Here is an 18,235-nt window from a genome sequence, read left to right as displayed (position 1 = left end):
ACAGGCTCACTTTTAGCAAATTTTGTCGTATTCAATTAATTCATCTGAGCTTGATGTTCTCTCCTGCAAAAGTGAGCGAAAAAAAGTGAGTGAAATGGCTTTTCGCGAAATCGCCTAGCAAATCCATTTTTGCAAAATTGAGAAGTTTTTGGACCAATTTGATTAGGCCACGAGAACTATCTCAGACCCCATGTAACAATATGCTTCGATGTTGGACATCTAAACCGTATGATTCTCTGTAGAAGTGGTCATCAGTATACATAAATAAATTAGTTAAACAAATTCTAAAAAATGAAACCTAAAAGACCTGATTCCTGAAATTTTATCTGGATTTCATCGATGAATTGGTCATAATTTTCTTATTTTTTTAAACATATTTTATTCTTATTTTTACTAGTTTTCCTGTTAATTACATTGGGCCATGTTGGGCAACCATGATTTTTTTTTTCAAGGAATATTAGTTTACCAATCGGTGAGAGAGGGGCAGAAATAGGTAGAGAATTGAGAGGGGAAGGAGTGAGGAGCTGGTGCTAAGTGGCTAAGCTACTTCTCACTCATGCCCTCTCAATTGCATCCCTTTCCCTCCATCACCCCTTCTCTCACCACTGGATAAAGTAATATTCTATGGAAAAAAATTTCATGGTTGCCAACATGACCTTAAAGGCAATTGGATACTAGATGGTTTGTACGGTGAAATTCAATGTCTAACCACACGAGAGCCCATTTCTCTTTAAGCTGATGTTTAAAACTTTTCGCATACACCGAGTAAATTCATATACACATGCCAGGTCAACCACGCGGACACTAGGCAGAGTCATGTTGCCTCACATAAATTAAGGTATTCTTAAATCTTAACTAGCTGAGTGAATAATTTAAAATGAAGGAATGATCAACACATCTGTCACAAAACTTTAACATATAAAATATAATGAAGGAATGATCAACTCATCTGTCACAAAACTTTAACATATAAAATATTTCATCAAGTCATTCAAACCAGCTCAAGCCACATTGATAGCAGAGTCTCTTCTTCTATATATTCCTTATCTTTACATCAAACCCATTCATCTCTCTTTCTAGCACTAGTCCTTTCTAATCTTTTTCCTTTTGGAGTTGAATCTGTTTCTGTTCATTTTCCACATGAAAATGGCGAACCAGACAACATTTGTTAGCTTGGCTACTATGGCGCTGCTTGTCCAGTTTGCGATGGGGGCGAATATCATTGTTGGAGACCCAAATGGTGGGTGGGATCCGATCACCAACTTGCAGACATGGGCGTCATCCCAGAAATTCACTGTAGGAGACGACTTAAGTAAGTACTATCTAGCATATGAGTCTTGGTTAAATGGTGTATTTTTATCTTCATTTGTTCGATTGTCTACAAAAGTAACAATGGGTCACCTTAAAAAAATGATCCCTGAATTTCTTAAGAGATCTTTGTGTGCATGGTTCGATTTCTTTTTCTCTTGTACCTAGAATTCCCAACAATTTAGCGGATCGCCTGGACAAAGTAGGAGTTTCTAGGGGACTATCTGTACACCCCCACCCCTGTGCACTTGTAATCCATTCTTATTGTTTTAATAGATTTTTACCTTTATAAATTAAAAAAAAAGTTAACCATGTCAAGTCATTCCAAATCAAATGCAGAGTTTCACTGAGTTGCAGGAATTTTAGATGATGAACTGATACAGTTATGTATACTTGATTTTGCAGTTTTCCAATATTCAGCATCGCTGCATGACGTGCTCGAGGTAACAAAATCTGACTACGATTCGTGCACAACGAGCAATCCCCTGCAGACCCACACTGGTGGGAACACAGATATTCCACTCTCCTCACCTGGCAAGAGATACTTCATCTGTGGAGTCGCTGGACATTGCCAAGCTGGAATGCATCTCGAAGTCGACACCGTCGCTTCTTCGGCACCACCGCCCACGTCTTTAGCACCACCGCCCACTTCTTCGGCACCACCGCCCACTTCTTCGGCACCACCGCCCACGTCTTTAGCACCACCGCCCACTTCTTCGGCACCACCGCCCACTTCTTCAGCACCACCGCCCACTTCTTCGGCACCACCGCCCACGTCTTTAGCACCACCGCCCACTTCTTCAGCACCACCACCCACGCTTCCTGCCACTCCACCATCTCCTACAACTCCTTCAACTCCATCCCCTTCTCCCGCTTCATCAATAGTCCCTCCCTCAAAATCTCCATCGCCTGGAGTCTCTCCGTCCCAATCTCCTTCTGTATCACCAATGAACTCTCCTTCAAGCTCAGCTTCCCCAGCCAGTTCTCCAGTGCCACCCCCCATACCATCTTCTGGGTCACCAGGATCTCCTTCGAGCTCTGTTTCCCCATCCCCATCAGTTTCCACCACACCACCATCTCCTTCCTCTGCTAATGGAGGTGGTTTGCAGGTCAAAGTGGCATTGGGTTTCGCATTTGGGATGATGATACTTTTGACCATTTAAATACTGGAAGAAGAATTTGATGAAGATGTAGGCCCTGTTTTTATATTCTTTATGACCCATTTGTTCTGTAACCGTATTTGTTTGTTTTCTTTTTCTTTTCCTTTCCATTGGGACTAGAGTTGAATTCATGAAAATCAGGCCTACCTTACCAGCAAGAATTTTAATGGGCAAATGAATTTTTATTCTTTCATGTGTTATTTGTAATGAAGACTCCTGTTACATAAATTTTCTTGTGAGGCTGAATAAATATTTTGATCAAATGTCGAAAATCCTAGGTAAATTCACCCATGCACTCACATAAGCCCTTAATTGTACTTATTGGAATCTTCAACATAAGGAGCCATGCCACAAGAATCTAAACAGGTTTTAAGGCCGTCGAAAAAACTTATTTTCTATTTTTTTCCATGACCCACGGATCCAATTTAGCTCGAGCTCTGAAGATGAGGGACCATGGTCCTGTGTCAGGTTTTTTTAGGATGACAACTACATTAATAAACAAGAACTCTCTAAGTACTCCGAATTTGCAGGGACAATCTGCCAATTCGTTGGCACTTCTAAGAATGAGAGACATGCAGAAATTGTTCTAGGAACCAATTTTCCAAGAACCCTACTAGACGTCTAGGAAACACCCAAGACATCTCAAACTTTGCAAGAATGCGACACCACAACGCCCTAGCACAGGTTCAATGAAGGAGCAAGTGGTCAACGGATTCTCCATCCTTCAAGCATAAGGCACAATGGTCGATGATCCACATCTAGTGGTTGCATAGATGATCCATTGTGAGAGTCTTGTCTTGGAAGGCAGTCCACCAAAAAGCGCACAATCTAGGAGGAACCGGGATACTGCTGTAGGAGCATCCCCTTAAATCTTTACATAGTATCTATGGACAACTATCTTTTGCAGACGAAAAAAATTTAAGATTATTTTCTTATTAAGTGATTTTCAAATTAGAAATCAACTTCTTATAGATAAGGACTACTACCAAAACCTCGCTATTGAATCAGGACAACTTTATTTTGCAGAAGAAATTTTTTAAGATTATATTCTTATTATTTCCAAATTACAAATCAACTTCTTATAGATAAAGGCTACTACCAAAACCTCGCTATTGAATCAACTTATAGATTAAGGAAAATTGGGAAGAAAAAAGTCAAGAACAATGCGGCCTTGGGAACGTAGATTTGTCTTAAATGTAGGAAGCACTTTCACATCACAGCTTCTTACCTAAAATAATATTATCTGATCGAGCTCACGCACAATGATCGTGATGAAGAATGGCATTTCGCGACTGGCTTTTAAATATTATTGAGGCTAAAGCCCATAATTCTTGCCATGAGTACCACAATCCACGTGCTCTGCTTCCTTAGTGTAAATCTCAAGCAAAAAATTGAATCTTTGATGGGTCTAGTACATACAGCGTAAACTAAACTAAAACATAAAAGCAGATATGAGAAGGAGAAAAACATAAACTAAAACATAAAAGCATAGACATGAAAAAGAGAACAACATGTAAACTACAACATAAAAGCATAGAAATGAAAATGAGAAAGGAATAATATATTACATACTTCATTTGTACTTTGCTGGAGTAGTAGGCTGCCATGGATTACAATTCCCAAAATGCTCTGACCACCCAATCAAAAAGTGTAAGACAAAATCAGAGTGCAATCTCTTATTAAAACCAAATTATTTTTTCCATGATACACTACAGCATCAAAGAATGAAAAGCTGCAACAGTGTTAAAACCTATGTAATGGGCTATGCATCCGTGAACACACACACACAGACGAAAGCTATCTTTTTTTTCTTTGAACAGGAAAAAAACTATTTTCAAAGCTATTTTCGCTCTATGGCAACTCCGATGTCCATAGGAAATGAAACAAAGAAAGAAGTTACAACAACTTCCATACGAAAATAATATTATGCAAAGCTCCCTAAGCATTAAAACTCTCAGATAATAGATCATTCTACATACCTGAGGCCTTTGATTTTTCCCTGTTCGATTCACAATATACTACTGTCTTATCCATCAATTTTGATTGCCCAGGGAAGAGATAGAGAAGTAGCATTAATCATCCCAATTCATGATGATGTAAACCCACTTCAAGATGCCAATGACATATGTGAAGGTGAAAACTTAAGAGGATGTTTTCGTCAAGGAGAAGCACCCTAAATATACATCTTATAAAAAGAGAGGAGGGAATTACAAAAGCATATGTTATTGTCTTGGTCCCAAATTGAACCTGCAAAAGTAGCGTACAAGAGATTAATATGCTAGATTCCCAAAGATCCATGGAGAATTACACTTAGAACAAACAAAAAATAAACCGATGAGGAGATAAGATTCTTACCATATATATTTAGATGATGTTGATCATTGTTGCGGCCGTCCTGCAAACCATTTATACGGATTGAGATGAATGCCATCTTTATTTGGTCATGGCTCTGGTACCGTTTCAACATGAGGAATATGAGATGACGATTCTGGAGTCTTGTGGCTATGCCGCCAGGGAAGCCATGGCGAGGGGAGAGAAATGGCTGCGAAATGACTTATAACATGGACAAAAAAAGTATGTTTTGAATGACATAAAAGGAATACCAATAGCATGCCCCATTTATGCATTCTAGATAAGGAAAGGGTTGTATGCATTTTGTAAACAATTAGGCTTGAGAAGATTTCTAGCCTTTTACTTTCGTATTGATTGACGGTTTTTTTTTTTTTTTTTCGGAATGTGATTGCACTGGAGTTTAGAAGGTGAAACGTTGTGGAACAACTTTTGCAATTCGACTTTTGCACTTTTAAAGCGGGGAAAAATATAGAAGGGGTATAGAATGGCTGACAAATGCCAAATTTTATAAGATGTTTTTAAAGGTACAAAACACGTTTTGGAAGGTGATTTAATGAGGTTTTCAAAATAAGATAGGGTACTTATCTTGAAGATTTAATAGCTTTATTATTGGAGATTTATTTGCTGAGAGAGAGATTTAGGAGAGGGAAAGAGATATTATAGGACATTTAATAGCTATATGCCGAATAGCTTAAAAATAGCTTTACGCAGAACTTGGGTGTATAGAAGGGTGCCACGTGGCACCACCACAGCTTAGAGGATTCTGCTTTACTTATATATATAGGATGGGGGGCCTAAAAAGACCATTTTACAACCATTTGTAGGAAGCTTTGATTTTAAAATTAAAATTTGATTTTGATTTTTGCTCTTTTATCTAGATTTAGAGCTTTGAAAGTCGAAGGGAGAAACATCGTGCAAAGAGGGTTTTCTATTGAATTTTATCCATGGTAGAAGCCATCGATCTTGTATTTCAAGGTTATCTTATTCCTCATCAATTACTTGTGATTGCAAGGATTTTCATCTCAATACTTAGCTAGGCATCCCCTTACCTAATTCCATTAAGGATTTTCATCTCAATTCATTTATCATTTGGAAAGTCATCTGTTCTCCTTTGTATCATGTTCTGTTTCTCATAGAAGCTGGGAGTGAATTTGAGAGTAAAACCGAGAAGTATGATTCAGACCTGCTCTCCGTGCTTCCCTTGACCTTTTCTGTTCGTGAATTATACTTTTTTTGCTTGCTGATAATTTTTTGGATTGGATCCATCTTGTTTCACACGGTCTACATATTAAGGAAGTAGATCTGAACCTCATGTGGTCACACTCAGTTCTGACACTGAATGTTTAATGTGAAATGTGTGATGACAGTTGCACACAATACGCCAATTAGAACCTGAACAAACGTTCTGTTAATGAAACCTGGACTAAATAGAAACATATACAGTTCAGATCCCTACTGGTTGTGCTATAATTCCTGAGCTATTTTGGGTTACATATCATTAGCCTTACGATAATTACACTGTTTTGGTAATAATTTCACTCTTAGATTTTAACCACCAGCTGTTCTTTTAATCCTCCCATGAACATTCTGTACGCAAAAAATACAACTCGTCAATTACTGTTTTATTACAGCACATCAGTAACTTTTCTGAAAGTTTCTAAAGGCACCGAGGGATTCATTTCGCATTGGATTTGAAAGTTTCTGAGAGCTTTCATGTTCTGTACACAACTCTTGGAACCCTTCTTCATTTAGCATGGTGTTGTAGCCCTAAAAAAGGCAAATAGTTCCGACTTAGGTAGTTTCCCACACTCAGCTTAAAGGAACATTGTTCACTGGTTAGACTTGAATCTGTCCCAATAATCACTCAGCTGAGAGCCCAACAACACTTGAAAATTGCTAAAATTTCTAAGGAAATTAAGTAAGCCTTCCTTTGGACATGGAAGAGGGGTCCCTATGGAGGTAAGCAAATTTAGGAGACATTTGGTGTTAAGAGGATTCGGCTAACCAACAACCTACTCCCATCAGTTTAAGTTTTTAACCTTGTGGAATCATTGTCAGTCACCCATCGCTCTATTCATCCAAGATATTTCTCAAGCCCTACAACTTCAGCTGCATCAGATACTCATCCCTAGGCAAGTGAGAGGACTGCAAACAAGATGCAATTAGAGTATAAAAGGACTTTACACTGAACACACCCGAATGACTCCAGATCCAAACCTTTTATCACTTCTAGTCCTACTAATGTAGATAAATTCAAGTGTTCGAATGAAGAGAGCTACTCTGTCGAACTCCCTATGAAAGAAATTTCTCCTAAATTAATCTTCCACGAGATACAAACTTCCACCCTATCAAAGCAGTCTTGGACAAAAGCTTCTTTATCAGTTATCACTGTTGGAAAAGTTGTTGAGGGTACTGTTGATGATAGAAAACAGAAACTTGTTGCTTCAAGGCGTGATATCACTTTCCTTAAGACAAGATTCGCCCCCACTAGTAGTGTGCAAAGGGGATCCGCGAATTGCCTCAAAGATACAATGAAGCCTAGTAGGGAAGCCCTACTAATGTTTGATGACGCGTAGCACTAGCGGAATCAAACCCGAAATGCCCTTCCGAAATTTCAAGCCTTAGAGAAATCTCTAGATTCTGTTTCTGTAGAAAAACAGTATCTAGAACAGTAAACAAAAGAAAAACAGTATGTAGAAATACTTGGGGATTTTTGTAGGAGTGTAGAAGAGAGTGTAAAATCAGTCAGAATTGCCAATTCGATTTCTATATTAAATGACTGAAGTTTGCACATTTTTTATAGACCATCTGGTGACTTTTCAGTGTGAAAAACACCTCTACAGGGCACCTTTCCAGAATGTTTGAAATCTGACCGTTAGATCGCACCCATTGATTTTGAATGGTCCTGATCGATTCTAGAGGTGACTGTTGGTTTGAGTAAAATCTCTCTCCAACCCAGTCATCGTTAGATCAACCATCTATGGTGTGGATCGCACCCCCTTGGCACATGACCGTTGGGGGAAGGGACACAACCCATTTGATCACACCCTTTGACCGTTGGAGTCATGGGCCCGTTGGGCCGACCGTTAGGCCCGAACCGAAGCCCAACCCAACTGAACCATTCGGCTTGACGTTGCGTACGTGCGAAGTGCAAAGTGCGCCTAAAAAAGCGCCACTATGCGCCCTATAGCCCACGCCGCGCGCGCGTGCGCGTGTGCGAACGGTGCGTTGCACCGTCCCGCAGGTCCAACCATGGGTTCAACCCAATGTGCAATCAACAAGAGTTAGAAAAGGTAGTGCTTTATAAGCCCTTCTCTTTCTTTTCTCTCATCCGATGTGGGACTATCTTTTCAACTACACTTCTACATCCTTTTGTAAAAGCAAATATTTCCAAGAAAACATTTTCTTTTTCCCAAACGCTTTTGATAAAACATTTTCCAAAACACTAAAACATGTAATATACATGATTTTGAAAATGCAAAATCACTAACAATCACAACAAACAAATCGGGAGAAAGCTCCATTAGAGGGTTCCCAGAGTACCGCTTGTCCATCTAGAATTTGATTCTATCACCTTTATACGCTCTAAATCTTGTACCTTCATTACATTTTTGCTTAGTTTTCAAAATGTCTCTCTAAAAGGTCAAGCCAGAGCTTCAATATGTACCATTTGAATTCTAATTTCCCTAGCTAGACCCAAACTTATGCTATATAACTTTCGTCCAGGTCTCTTTCCTACCCAAATCTCCATAACCACTTACAAAGTAAAGCAGTGTTGACAAGTCTCAAGTTCCTGATTCCCAATCCACCAATATAATTCGCCTACAAACGTCTCTTCCCAACACACAAGATGAAGATTAGTTTCTCATCTTTTCATGCCAAACAGCTGGCCTGAGATCATGAACAGTTGGTGCTGATCGGAGCTAAAGCAAGATGAGCACCAACCACTGCTCTGCCTAGCAGGACTCTGGCTATTCTATCCTGGAGCCACGAAAAGACTCTCCACAAAACTGCCTAGTGAAGCGTTTAGAGAGAGAACCAGAGTGAGAGGGCGAGGGGGCAGGAGTTCTATTCGAATCCACCAAAATTTGTCTTTAGTTATTAGAAAAATTATTTTAATTTAATCTTAGTTTGTTGATGGGATATTAAGCCTCTTTTGACGTCATTAACTATATTGTTTCTAGGGATTTGCTAGGAACCAATGCGGAAGGCATTTCGCAGCTGGGCTGTTGCATGTGTGAGACGACACAGGCTCATATTTTGTCTGGTTCAGTTAAATCATCTGAGGTGGCTGCTCTCACATGCAACGGCCAAACCGCAAAATGCCTTCTGCGATGGTCCCTATCAAATCCCATGTTTTTAATATTATTATATTTCATTATATGCAAATAATGATATGTATTTCAAAACAATTTGTATAAAAGATTAGGGAGTGTCTAGGAAATTTTTTAAAAGAACTTTTGGAGCCTTTCTTCTTCATGAAAAACGTGCGTCTCATGTGAATTAAATGAACAAGACAAATTCAGCCGTGATGTGGCTTTTCTGAAATCGGCCAAATCATTAGCACTTTCTATGAACTGGTCATGTTTTTTGTTTACTTTAAGCAGGCGGCGTTCATCTGTAGAAGATTCCATAAATGATTTTTGAAATCTCCATTTTCAGATCGGTTCAGATCGGAGGGTTAGGATCATCCTATGGAAATGATTTTTGGGGGGCACACCCTATTTACGTTGTGCCCAAACAGATGAACGGTTTGGATCATAAAAAAAAGTGGGCCGTACCTACTTTTTTAGACTTCACATGTTTTCACGGCCATCCATCATATAAATTCTCATAAAACCTTCCTAAAGTTATATACACCAGGTCAACCACTGGTAAGTGGTAGCCTAGAAAGAGTCATGGAACCTCACATAAATTAAAATACTATATTGACTAGCAAAGATGAAAAAATCAAAACGGGGAACTTGATAAAAAATAAAAATGGTGGAGTTGATCAACTCATCTGTCCCAAAACTTTAACATAAATAATATTTCATCTAGTCATTCAAACCACATTGCTGGCAGGCTCTCTTCTTCTCTATATAATCCTCATCCTTCTATCAAACCCATTCATCATTCTTTCTAGCACTAGTCCCTTCCTAATCTTTTTCCTTTTGGAGTTGAATCTGTTTCTGTTCATTTTCCACATGAAAATGGCGACCTTGACAACATTTGTAAGCTTGGCTATTATGGCAGTTCTGGTCGAATTAGCAATGGGGGCGAATATCATAGTCGGAGCTCCGAATGGTGGGTGGGATCTGACTACTAACTTGGAGACATGGGCATCGTCCAAGAAATTCTCAGTGGGAGACAATTTAAGTAAGTACTCTATCATATCAGCCTTGGTTATGCTCTCTCATGGTGCATTTTAATTCATTTGTACACATTGTCTACAAAATGAACAATGGTCACTAGTGTTTAAAAACTCCTTGACTCGACAAGGAACTCGCCCAAGTCGACTCCCTTTTACCTTGGCCGCATTCTGCGTTGCACGTACCACATCCGCGTTCCGCGTTTTGCCCTACGGAGTCAACAAACTACTTTGACTCCCCGAGTTATGACCACATCAACCGTGTTAACCACGTTCTTGACCACAGCTGCGCTGAGTCTACAAGGATTTCCCTTGCCGCGTTCCGCGTCACATCCATGTTTTTAAACACTGATGGTCACCTTTGCGAAATGATTACTGAGTTACCTTGACCATGTTCTTGGCCGAGTCCATGTTTTGCTCTACAGAGTCAAACAAAACTCACTCTCCAACTTATGATCATCTCAACACGGAGTTATTTTAACAGAGTTCTCAGTCGCATTAATTGAGTAATTGATTGCATCGGGCTGAGTCAATAAGTATTTGCTTTGGTTGTGTTTTTGCCTTCATCCACGTTTTAAAAAATTAATTTCAACTCATTCCAAATCAAAAGCATAGAGTTTCACCGAGTTGCACGATAAACTGATACAATTAAGGGTGCTTGTTTTTGCAGTTTTCCAGTATTCAGCGGTGCAGCATAACGTGCTCGAGGTAACTAAAGCTGCGTACGACTCGTGCACAACGAGTAATCCCCTGCAAAGCCACACTGGTGGGAACACAGACATCCCTCTCTCCTCTCATGGCAAGAGATATTTCATCTGTGGAGTCCCTGGACATTGCCAAGCTGGAATGAAGCTCGAAGTTGACACTGTCGCTTCTTCATCGCCAGCACCCACACTTCCCGTCATTCCACCATCCCCTACTCCATCCATTGTTCCCCATTCCAAAGCTCCCTCAAAATCTCATTCAAAATCACCTTCCTCTAAAGTCTCTCCTTCGAAATCTCCTTCTGTAGCACCAACGAAATCCCCTTCAAGCTTCCTGTCGCCGGTAGGTTCCGCCACACCACCATCTCCTTCCTCTGCTAATGGAGGTGGTTTGCAGGTCAAAGTGGCATTGGGTTTCGCATTTGGGATGATGATACTTTTGGCCATTTAAATATTGGAAGAAGTTGATGAAGATGGTTTTTTAATTTTAATACATTCTTCATGACCCATTTGTTCTGTAACCGTATTTGTTTGTTTCCTTTTTCTTTTCCTCTCCATTGGGACTATAGTTCAATTCATGAAAATCAGGCCTACTTTGTCAACATGAATTTTAATGGGCAAATGAATTTTTTATTCTTTCATATGTTATTGTAATGAAGACTCCTGTGACAAGTTTCTTGTGAGTTTATATAAATATTTTGATCAAATGATGAAAATCTTGGTGAATTTACCCAAACACTAACATGAGCCCTTGATTGTACATATTGGAACCTTCAACATAAGGAGCCACTCCCCAAGAATCTAAACACGTTTTAAGCCCGACGAAAAGCCATATCTGGCAGCCAGGAACTTTTTTTTCATGATAAAATAGTGTCTCCAAGTGGTGAGAGAGGCGTAGGCCAGGTGGGAGCACGATAGAGATTTGAGAGGGCACGACTGAGATGAGGGTGAGAAGTGGCAAGAAATAAGGAAAAATTTGATCTTATTCTGATTAGAGTTTTTGTTTCCTGATATTTTAGTCTATTCTTGCCCCTCCTCACTCTGTCCCTCTGGTATCTATCCCTCTCTCCCCATCCCTCACCATTGGGTAAGCTAATATTGAAAAAAATACAGGGTAGCGAAATGTGCCCTTGTTTTCTATTTTTTTCGCATAACCCACAGATTCAATTGAGCTCGAGCTCTGAACATGAGGGATCATGGTTATGTATCAGGTTTTTTAGGATGATAACTACATTAATAAACAAGGAATCTCTAAGTACTCCTAATTTGGAGGGACGATCTGCCAATTCGTTGGCACTTCTAAGAATGAGAAACACAGAGAAAGGCTTATCTTTGCACATCTTTCAAACCTCGTCTATGAAATGACATGGGTTTCACTGCCCTCTCTTATGTCTTTTGCCCATGAGAAAGTGTTATTAAGAGGAGTCACATTCAATCTCTAAATATCCATCCATTTGATTGAGAAAGATGCTAATACCTTTGAAGAGTGGTGACCTCCGCTTCGACATCATTCGTTAGGTCTATTGGTCATGTATAAGGTTCTGAACTAGCACATATGTCTTTATATTAGAGAAGAGAGGATCAGATGTTCAAAGGAGAAAGAAAAAAACCGATCAAAAGAAAAAAGGAGAAAGAAAAAAACAGATGTACAAAGGTGAAATAAAAAACAAAGATAGGATATCAAATAACCTCAAGGAGAGTGGTTAAACTCTCAGGAGAACCCCGGCTCTGGAAAGCGAATCTGCCTCACTATTGACCGACTGACGGACGTGCTGAAAACGGACCGAATGACCATCTGCAGAGTCTCTAATATCATTAATCAACTCTGAGAATCTCTATGGATAAGGCCTGCTACAATCCAACCATCTAATAACATTTAAGGAATCTCCCTCTAATATTAGCCTGTCCAAAACACTATCTTCAGAAATCCTAATGCCCTGAAGTGCAGCTCTCACCTTGGTCTCATTAGAGTCCTTGAACTCGATGGGCACCGAAAAAGCCCATATAGTCCCTCTTCATGTTAAGTACACCTTCGATCCCTTCCGGACCGGGATTACCTAGGCTAGACCCATCAAAAATTAACTTAACCAACCATGCTGAGGCGGCATCCATGTAGGAGATGTTATCTCCTCCTTATCTGATCCAAAGCAATTCTCCTTCCAGCAAATGCTACGAACAAGAGTAGAATAGAATCAGGAAGAAGGGAGCACCATCACACAAGATATAATCAATGAAATGATCTTAGAAGAAGTGAAGAGGGGCCTTTAGAGTGATTGTTGAAAAGCATGGTGTTCCTCTCCTTCCAAAGGATCCAAATGGTGGCTAGCATCGCCATTCTACAAAGAATCCTTCCCTTTGAGGGACATGGGACTAAGAAACGGTTTTCCAAGAACCCTACCATACGTCTAAGAAACATCAAAGGCATCCCAAACTTTGCAAGAATGTGACACCACACCTCCCTAGCATTAGGTGCAACTCGAGATGGGTTGGGTTGGGTTGAGGCCAACCCGACCGGGTTCAACCCGACCCTACCCAACCCGACCTGACCCGACTTCCATATTGAATCGTGTTTAGACCATCTAAATATGTTGACCCCACATGTACTTTTGCTGCCAGTATTTTTTGTCAGAAAATATGCAAGAATGTCATATAATTCATCTAATTAAGACACTAATTATCCAATATAGAAAGTTAGAAATGAAGGGTCGATGATATAGTGATGCACTAGTTTCTAGTTAAGACACCAATGGATCCAATATAGAAAGTTAGAAATTAGGTGCATAAATGTAGAATGAACACTAGCGAGAGTGCAAGTGGCATTCCCCGAAAGTCTTAACTATTAAAAGTCTAGTAGTAAAAGACTAAAAGTCTAAAACTGTAAATATTACTAAAATTTGAAAAAAAATAAAAAAACTTAGCAGAAAATGCTCAGGTTACAATTCAGGTCGGGTTGCCCGATACTCCAACCCGATTTCCAGTCGGGTTATAAATTCCCAACCAGCAACCCAACCCCACCCGAAAAAATTCAACCCAACCCGCCCAAAAATTCGACCTGAGCTGCACCCCTACCTAGAATAGGTGCAATGAAGGAGCAAGTGATCAACCAATTCTCCATCATTCAAGCATAACGCACATTGGTCGATGATCATCTAGCAGTGCAGGTGATCCATTGTGAGAATCTTGTCTTGGAACCAGGATCCCCTGAAATCTTTACATTGGCCCTCGACTGATCATTAGACTAGGTTTATTTTGTTCTGGTCATTCCAAGCAGTGTAAGGGTAGTGCTAGTTTAGTAATTTTGTGCTCCTCTCATGGCTTTCGTCCTGAGCCGGTCTCTTTCCTACCCAAATCTCCTTAACTAACAAAGTAAAGCATTGTTGACAAGTCACAAGTTCCTGATTCCCAATCCACCAATATAATTGGCCTACAAACATCTTGCCACCACACAAGATGAATCTTAGTTTCTCAACTTTTCATTCCAAACAGCTACTGTTTCAAGTTTATCTTAAGAAAGAAGAGCTAACGAGCGCTACATTGCCCGCAACATCAAGCCTGAGATCATGGACAGATTGGTGCTGATCGGAACTAAAGCAAGCTGAGCACCAACCACTGCTCTGCCTAGCAGCACTGTGGCTATTCTATCCTAGAACCGTCAAATGACTTTTCACAAAATTGCCTAGAAAATTCCTTATTACAGTGAGGTCCTGCTTAGGTGAAGCGTTTAGACAGAGAAACAGAGTGAGAGGGCGAGGGGGTAGGAGTTCTATTGGAATCCACCTAAATTTGTCTTATTTGTAAATAAAATTATTTTAATTTAATCTTAGTTTGCAAATGGGATATTAAGCTTCTTTTGAAGTAATTAACTATATTGTGTCAAATATTATTATTATCATTATATGCAAATAATGATATTTATTTCAAAACCATTTCTATATAAGATTAGGGAGTGCCTAGGGAACTTTGCAAAAGAACTTTTGCACCCTTTCTTCTTCACGAGGGAAGTGCCTCTCATATGAATTAAATGAATAAGACAAATTCAGCCGTGAGATGGCTTTTCAAAAATCGGCCAAACATAGCACTTCTATGAACTGGTCATGTTTTTTGTCCTGTTTAATAAGGCCGCCACTAAGTCAAACCCAATGTAACAATATGGCTCGATGTTTGACATTTTAACCATATAGTTCTCTGAAGACCCGATGGTTCATTTCTATACACATAAATAAATAAATAAATAAATAAGCAATCTCCATGCCTATAATTTTGAAATTCAAACTGGATTGGACATCAATAAATTGCCTATAATTTTTTTCTTTTTCCCATATTTTACTCTTATTTTTAGTATTCTGATGCAGATAGTTTACACAGTCGAGAGTCGAGACCATTTCTCTTTAAGCAGAAGTCGGGGTATAAAACCTTCCTAAAGTTATATACACCAGGTCAACCACTCGAAGTCTAGAAACTAGGAAGAGTCATGGAACCTAGTATAAATTAAGATGCTATATTGACTAACAGAGAAGAAAAAATCAAAACGGGAAACTTCATAAAAGGTGGAGTTAATCAACTCTTCTGTCACAAAACTTTCATATAAAAGATTTCATCTAGTCATTCAAACCAGCTCAAACCACATTGCTAGCAGGCTCACTTCTTCTTCTATATAGTCCTCATCCATCCATCAAACCCATTCATCTTTCTTTCTAACACTTTTCTGTTCTAATCTCATTCATTTGGACTTGAATCTGTTTCTGTTCATTTTCCACGTAAAAATGGCAACCTTGACAACATTTGTAGGCTTGGCTATTCTGGTGGTGCTGACCAACTTAGCGACGGGGACAAATATCATAGTTGGAGCTCCGAATGGGGGGTGGGATCTGACCACAAACTTGCAGACATGGGCGTCATCCCAGAAATTTTCTGTAGGAGACAATTTAAGTAAGTATCATCTAGCACATCAGCCTTGGTTATGTTCACTCTTTTCTTTTTTATTTCATTTGCCTGGATTGCCTACAAAATGAGCAATGGTCACCTTCACAAAATCATCACTCAGTTAAGAATATCAATCATAGTTTCAAAACTCACCCGTGTCCCGAGTTGACTCCTTTTTACCTTGGCCATGTTCTTGAAATATCAATAAAAACTCCTTTAACTCTCCGAGTTATGATCATGTCAACTGATGTTCCTTTAACTGAGTTCTCAGCCGCATCAATTGAGTACTTGATTACGTCGGCCCGAGTAAATAAGGATTTGTTCTGGTCATGAATTGGCCTTCATCCACGTCTTAAAATGCTAATGTCAACTCATTCCAAATCAAATGAGCTGCAGAAATTTTAGACAATGAACTGATACAGTTATGCATGCTTGTTTTTGCAGTTTTCCAGTATTCAGCAGTGCAGCATAACGTGCTCGAGGTAACAAAGGCTGCCTATGATTCATGCACAGCGAGCAATCCCCTGCAGAGCCACACTGGTGGGAACACAGACATCCCTCTCTCCTCTCCTGGCAAGAGATACTTCATCTGTGGAATCCCTGGACATTGCCAAGCTGGAATGAAGCTCGGAGTTAACACTGTCACTTCATCAGCGCCACCATCCCCTACTCCATCCATTGTTCCCCAATCCAAAGCTCCCTCAAAATCTCATTCAAAATCACCTTCCTCTAAAGTCTCTCCTTCGAAATCTCCTTCTGTAGCACCAACGAAATCTCCTTCAAGCTTCCTTTCGCCGGCAGGTTCCGCCACACCACCATCTCCTTCCTCTGCTAATGGAGGTGGTTTGCAGGTCAAAGTGGCATTGGGTTTCGCATTTGGGATGATGATACTTTTGGCCATTTAAATATTGGAAGAAGACGTTGATGAAGATGGAGGACCTGTTTTTTAATTTTAATACATTCTTCATGACCCATTTGTTCTTTAACTGTATTTGTTTGTTTCCTTTCCTTTTCTTTTCCTCTCCATTGGGACTAGAGTTCAATTCATGAAAATCAGGACTACCTTGATCCCGCACGAATTTTAATGGGCAAATGAATTTTTATTCTTTCATATGTTATTGTAATGAAGACTCCTGTGAAAAGTTTCTTGTGAGGCTGAATAAATATTTTGATCAAATGACGAAAATCTTGCTGAATTTAGCCAGACACTAACAGAGCCCTTGATTGTACATATTGGAACCTTCAACATAAGCAGCCACTCCCCAAGAATCTAAACAGCTTTTAAGCCAGTCGAAAAGACTTAAGCCATGTCTGGCAGCCGGGAACTTTTTTTTCATGATAAAGTAGTGTCTCCAAGTGGTGAGAGAGGGGTAGGCCGGGTGGGAGAAGGATAGAGATTTGAGAGGGCACGACTGAGATGAGGGTGAGAAGTGGCAAAAAATAAGGGAAAAGTCGATCCTATTTTGAATAGAGTTTTTGGTTTCCTGATTTTTTAGTCTTTTCTTGCCCTCTCCTCACTATGTACCTCTAGTATCTATCCCTCTCCCACCATCCCTCACCATTGGGTAACCTAATACTGAAAAAAAATACAGGGTAGCGAAACATGCCCTTGTTTTCTATTTTTTCGCATAACCCACAGATCCAATTTAGCTGGAGCTCTGAACATGAGGGATTATGGTCATGTGTCAGGTTTTTTTAGGATAACTGTACTAATAAACAAGGAATCTCTAAGTACTAGCAATTTAAAGGTATAATATTTATCTTTGAACTTCTTTCAAACCTCGTCTATGAAATGAACTGGGTTTCACTGCCCTCTCTTATGTCTTTTGCCCATGAGAAAGTTTTAAGAGGAGTCACATTCAATCTCTAAATGTCCATCCATTTGATTGAGAAAGATGATAATACCTTTTAAGAGAGGTGACCTCCGCTTCGACATCATTCGTTTGGCCTATTGGTCATGTATAAGATTCTGAACTAGCACATATGTCTTTATAGATAAGAGAGAATCAGATCTACAAAGGAGAGAAAAAAACAAACGTACAAAGGTGAAATAAAAAACAAAGATAGGATATCAAATAACCTCGGGGAGGGGGGTTAAACTCTCCGGAGAACCCCGGAGGGGGGTTAAACTCTCCGGAGAACCCCGGCTCTGGCAAGCCAATCTGCCTCACTATTGGCCGACTGACAGACGTGCTGAAAACGGACCGAATGACCATCTGCACAGTCTCCAATATCATTAATCAACTCTGCAGATCTCTACGGATAAGGCCTGCTACCATCAAACTATCTAATAATGTTTAAGGAATCTCCCTCTAATATTAGCCTGTCCAAACCACTATCTTCAGACATCCTAATGCCCTGAAGAGCAGCTCTCACCCTGGTCTCATTATAGTCCTTGAACTCGATGGACCCCGAAAAAGCCCATATAGTCCCTCTTC

The 18,235-nt window shown here is 39.8% G+C and overlaps 3 protein-coding genes across 3 annotated transcripts; all 3 read left to right on the top strand.

Annotated features, from left to right (window-relative positions):
- Positions 1 to 682: 682 nt before the first annotated feature.
- Positions 683 to 2,722, top strand: LOC143882583 (uncharacterized). Its single transcript, XM_077386050.1, has 2 exons — positions 683 to 1,312; positions 1,714 to 2,722. Exons 1-2 carry the CDS (start codon positions 1,141 to 1,143, stop codon positions 2,469 to 2,471), a joined length of 930 nt encoding a protein of 309 aa, XP_077242165.1. The 5' UTR covers positions 683 to 1,140; the 3' UTR covers positions 2,472 to 2,722.
- Positions 2,723 to 9,716: 6,994 nt separating this feature from the next.
- On the top strand, positions 9,717 to 11,458 carry LOC143882582 (uclacyanin 1-like). The gene is made up of 2 exons (XM_077386049.1): positions 9,717 to 10,178; positions 10,841 to 11,458. The coding sequence occupies exons 1-2, from the start codon at positions 10,007 to 10,009 to the stop codon at positions 11,323 to 11,325; spliced, it is 657 nt and encodes a 218-aa protein (XP_077242164.1). The 5' UTR covers positions 9,717 to 10,006; the 3' UTR covers positions 11,326 to 11,458.
- A 3,952-nt stretch (positions 11,459 to 15,410) lies between these two features.
- Positions 15,411 to 16,811, top strand: LOC143882581 (uclacyanin 1-like). The gene is made up of 2 exons (XM_077386048.1): positions 15,411 to 15,803; positions 16,242 to 16,811. The coding sequence occupies exons 1-2, from the start codon at positions 15,638 to 15,640 to the stop codon at positions 16,700 to 16,702; spliced, it is 627 nt and encodes a 208-aa protein (XP_077242163.1). The 5' UTR covers positions 15,411 to 15,637; the 3' UTR covers positions 16,703 to 16,811.
- Positions 16,812 to 18,235: the final 1,424 nt, after the last annotated feature.

This window comes from Tasmannia lanceolata, unplaced genomic scaffold (assembly GCF_043159265.1).
Source record: "Tasmannia lanceolata isolate RefF3 unplaced genomic scaffold, GAP_Taslan_0.1 ptg000008l, whole genome shotgun sequence".
NCBI classification, from domain to species: domain Eukaryota; kingdom Viridiplantae; phylum Streptophyta; class Magnoliopsida; order Canellales; family Winteraceae; genus Tasmannia; species Tasmannia lanceolata.
The sequence above is the reverse complement of the archived record's forward strand: the minus strand, read 5'-3'. Positions and strand labels throughout refer to the sequence as shown.

Excerpts from the sequence above, each read along its gene's own strand:
- LOC143882583 (XM_077386050.1), top strand. The coding sequence starts at position 1,141 with ATGAAAATGGCGAACCAGACAACATTTGTTAGCTTGGCTACTATGGCG. Across the intron at positions 1,313-1,713 it reads CACTGTAGGAGACGACTTAA|TTTTCCAATATTCAGCATCG; the intron begins GTAAGTACTATC and ends TTGATTTTGCAG.
- LOC143882582 (XM_077386049.1), top strand. The coding sequence starts at position 10,007 with ATGAAAATGGCGACCTTGACAACATTTGTAAGCTTGGCTATTATGGCA. Across the intron at positions 10,179-10,840 it reads CTCAGTGGGAGACAATTTAA|TTTTCCAGTATTCAGCGGTG; the intron begins GTAAGTACTCTA and ends TTGTTTTTGCAG.
- LOC143882581 (XM_077386048.1), top strand. The coding sequence starts at position 15,638 with ATGGCAACCTTGACAACATTTGTAGGCTTGGCTATTCTGGTGGTGCTG. Across the intron at positions 15,804-16,241 it reads TTCTGTAGGAGACAATTTAA|TTTTCCAGTATTCAGCAGTG; the intron begins GTAAGTATCATC and ends TTGTTTTTGCAG.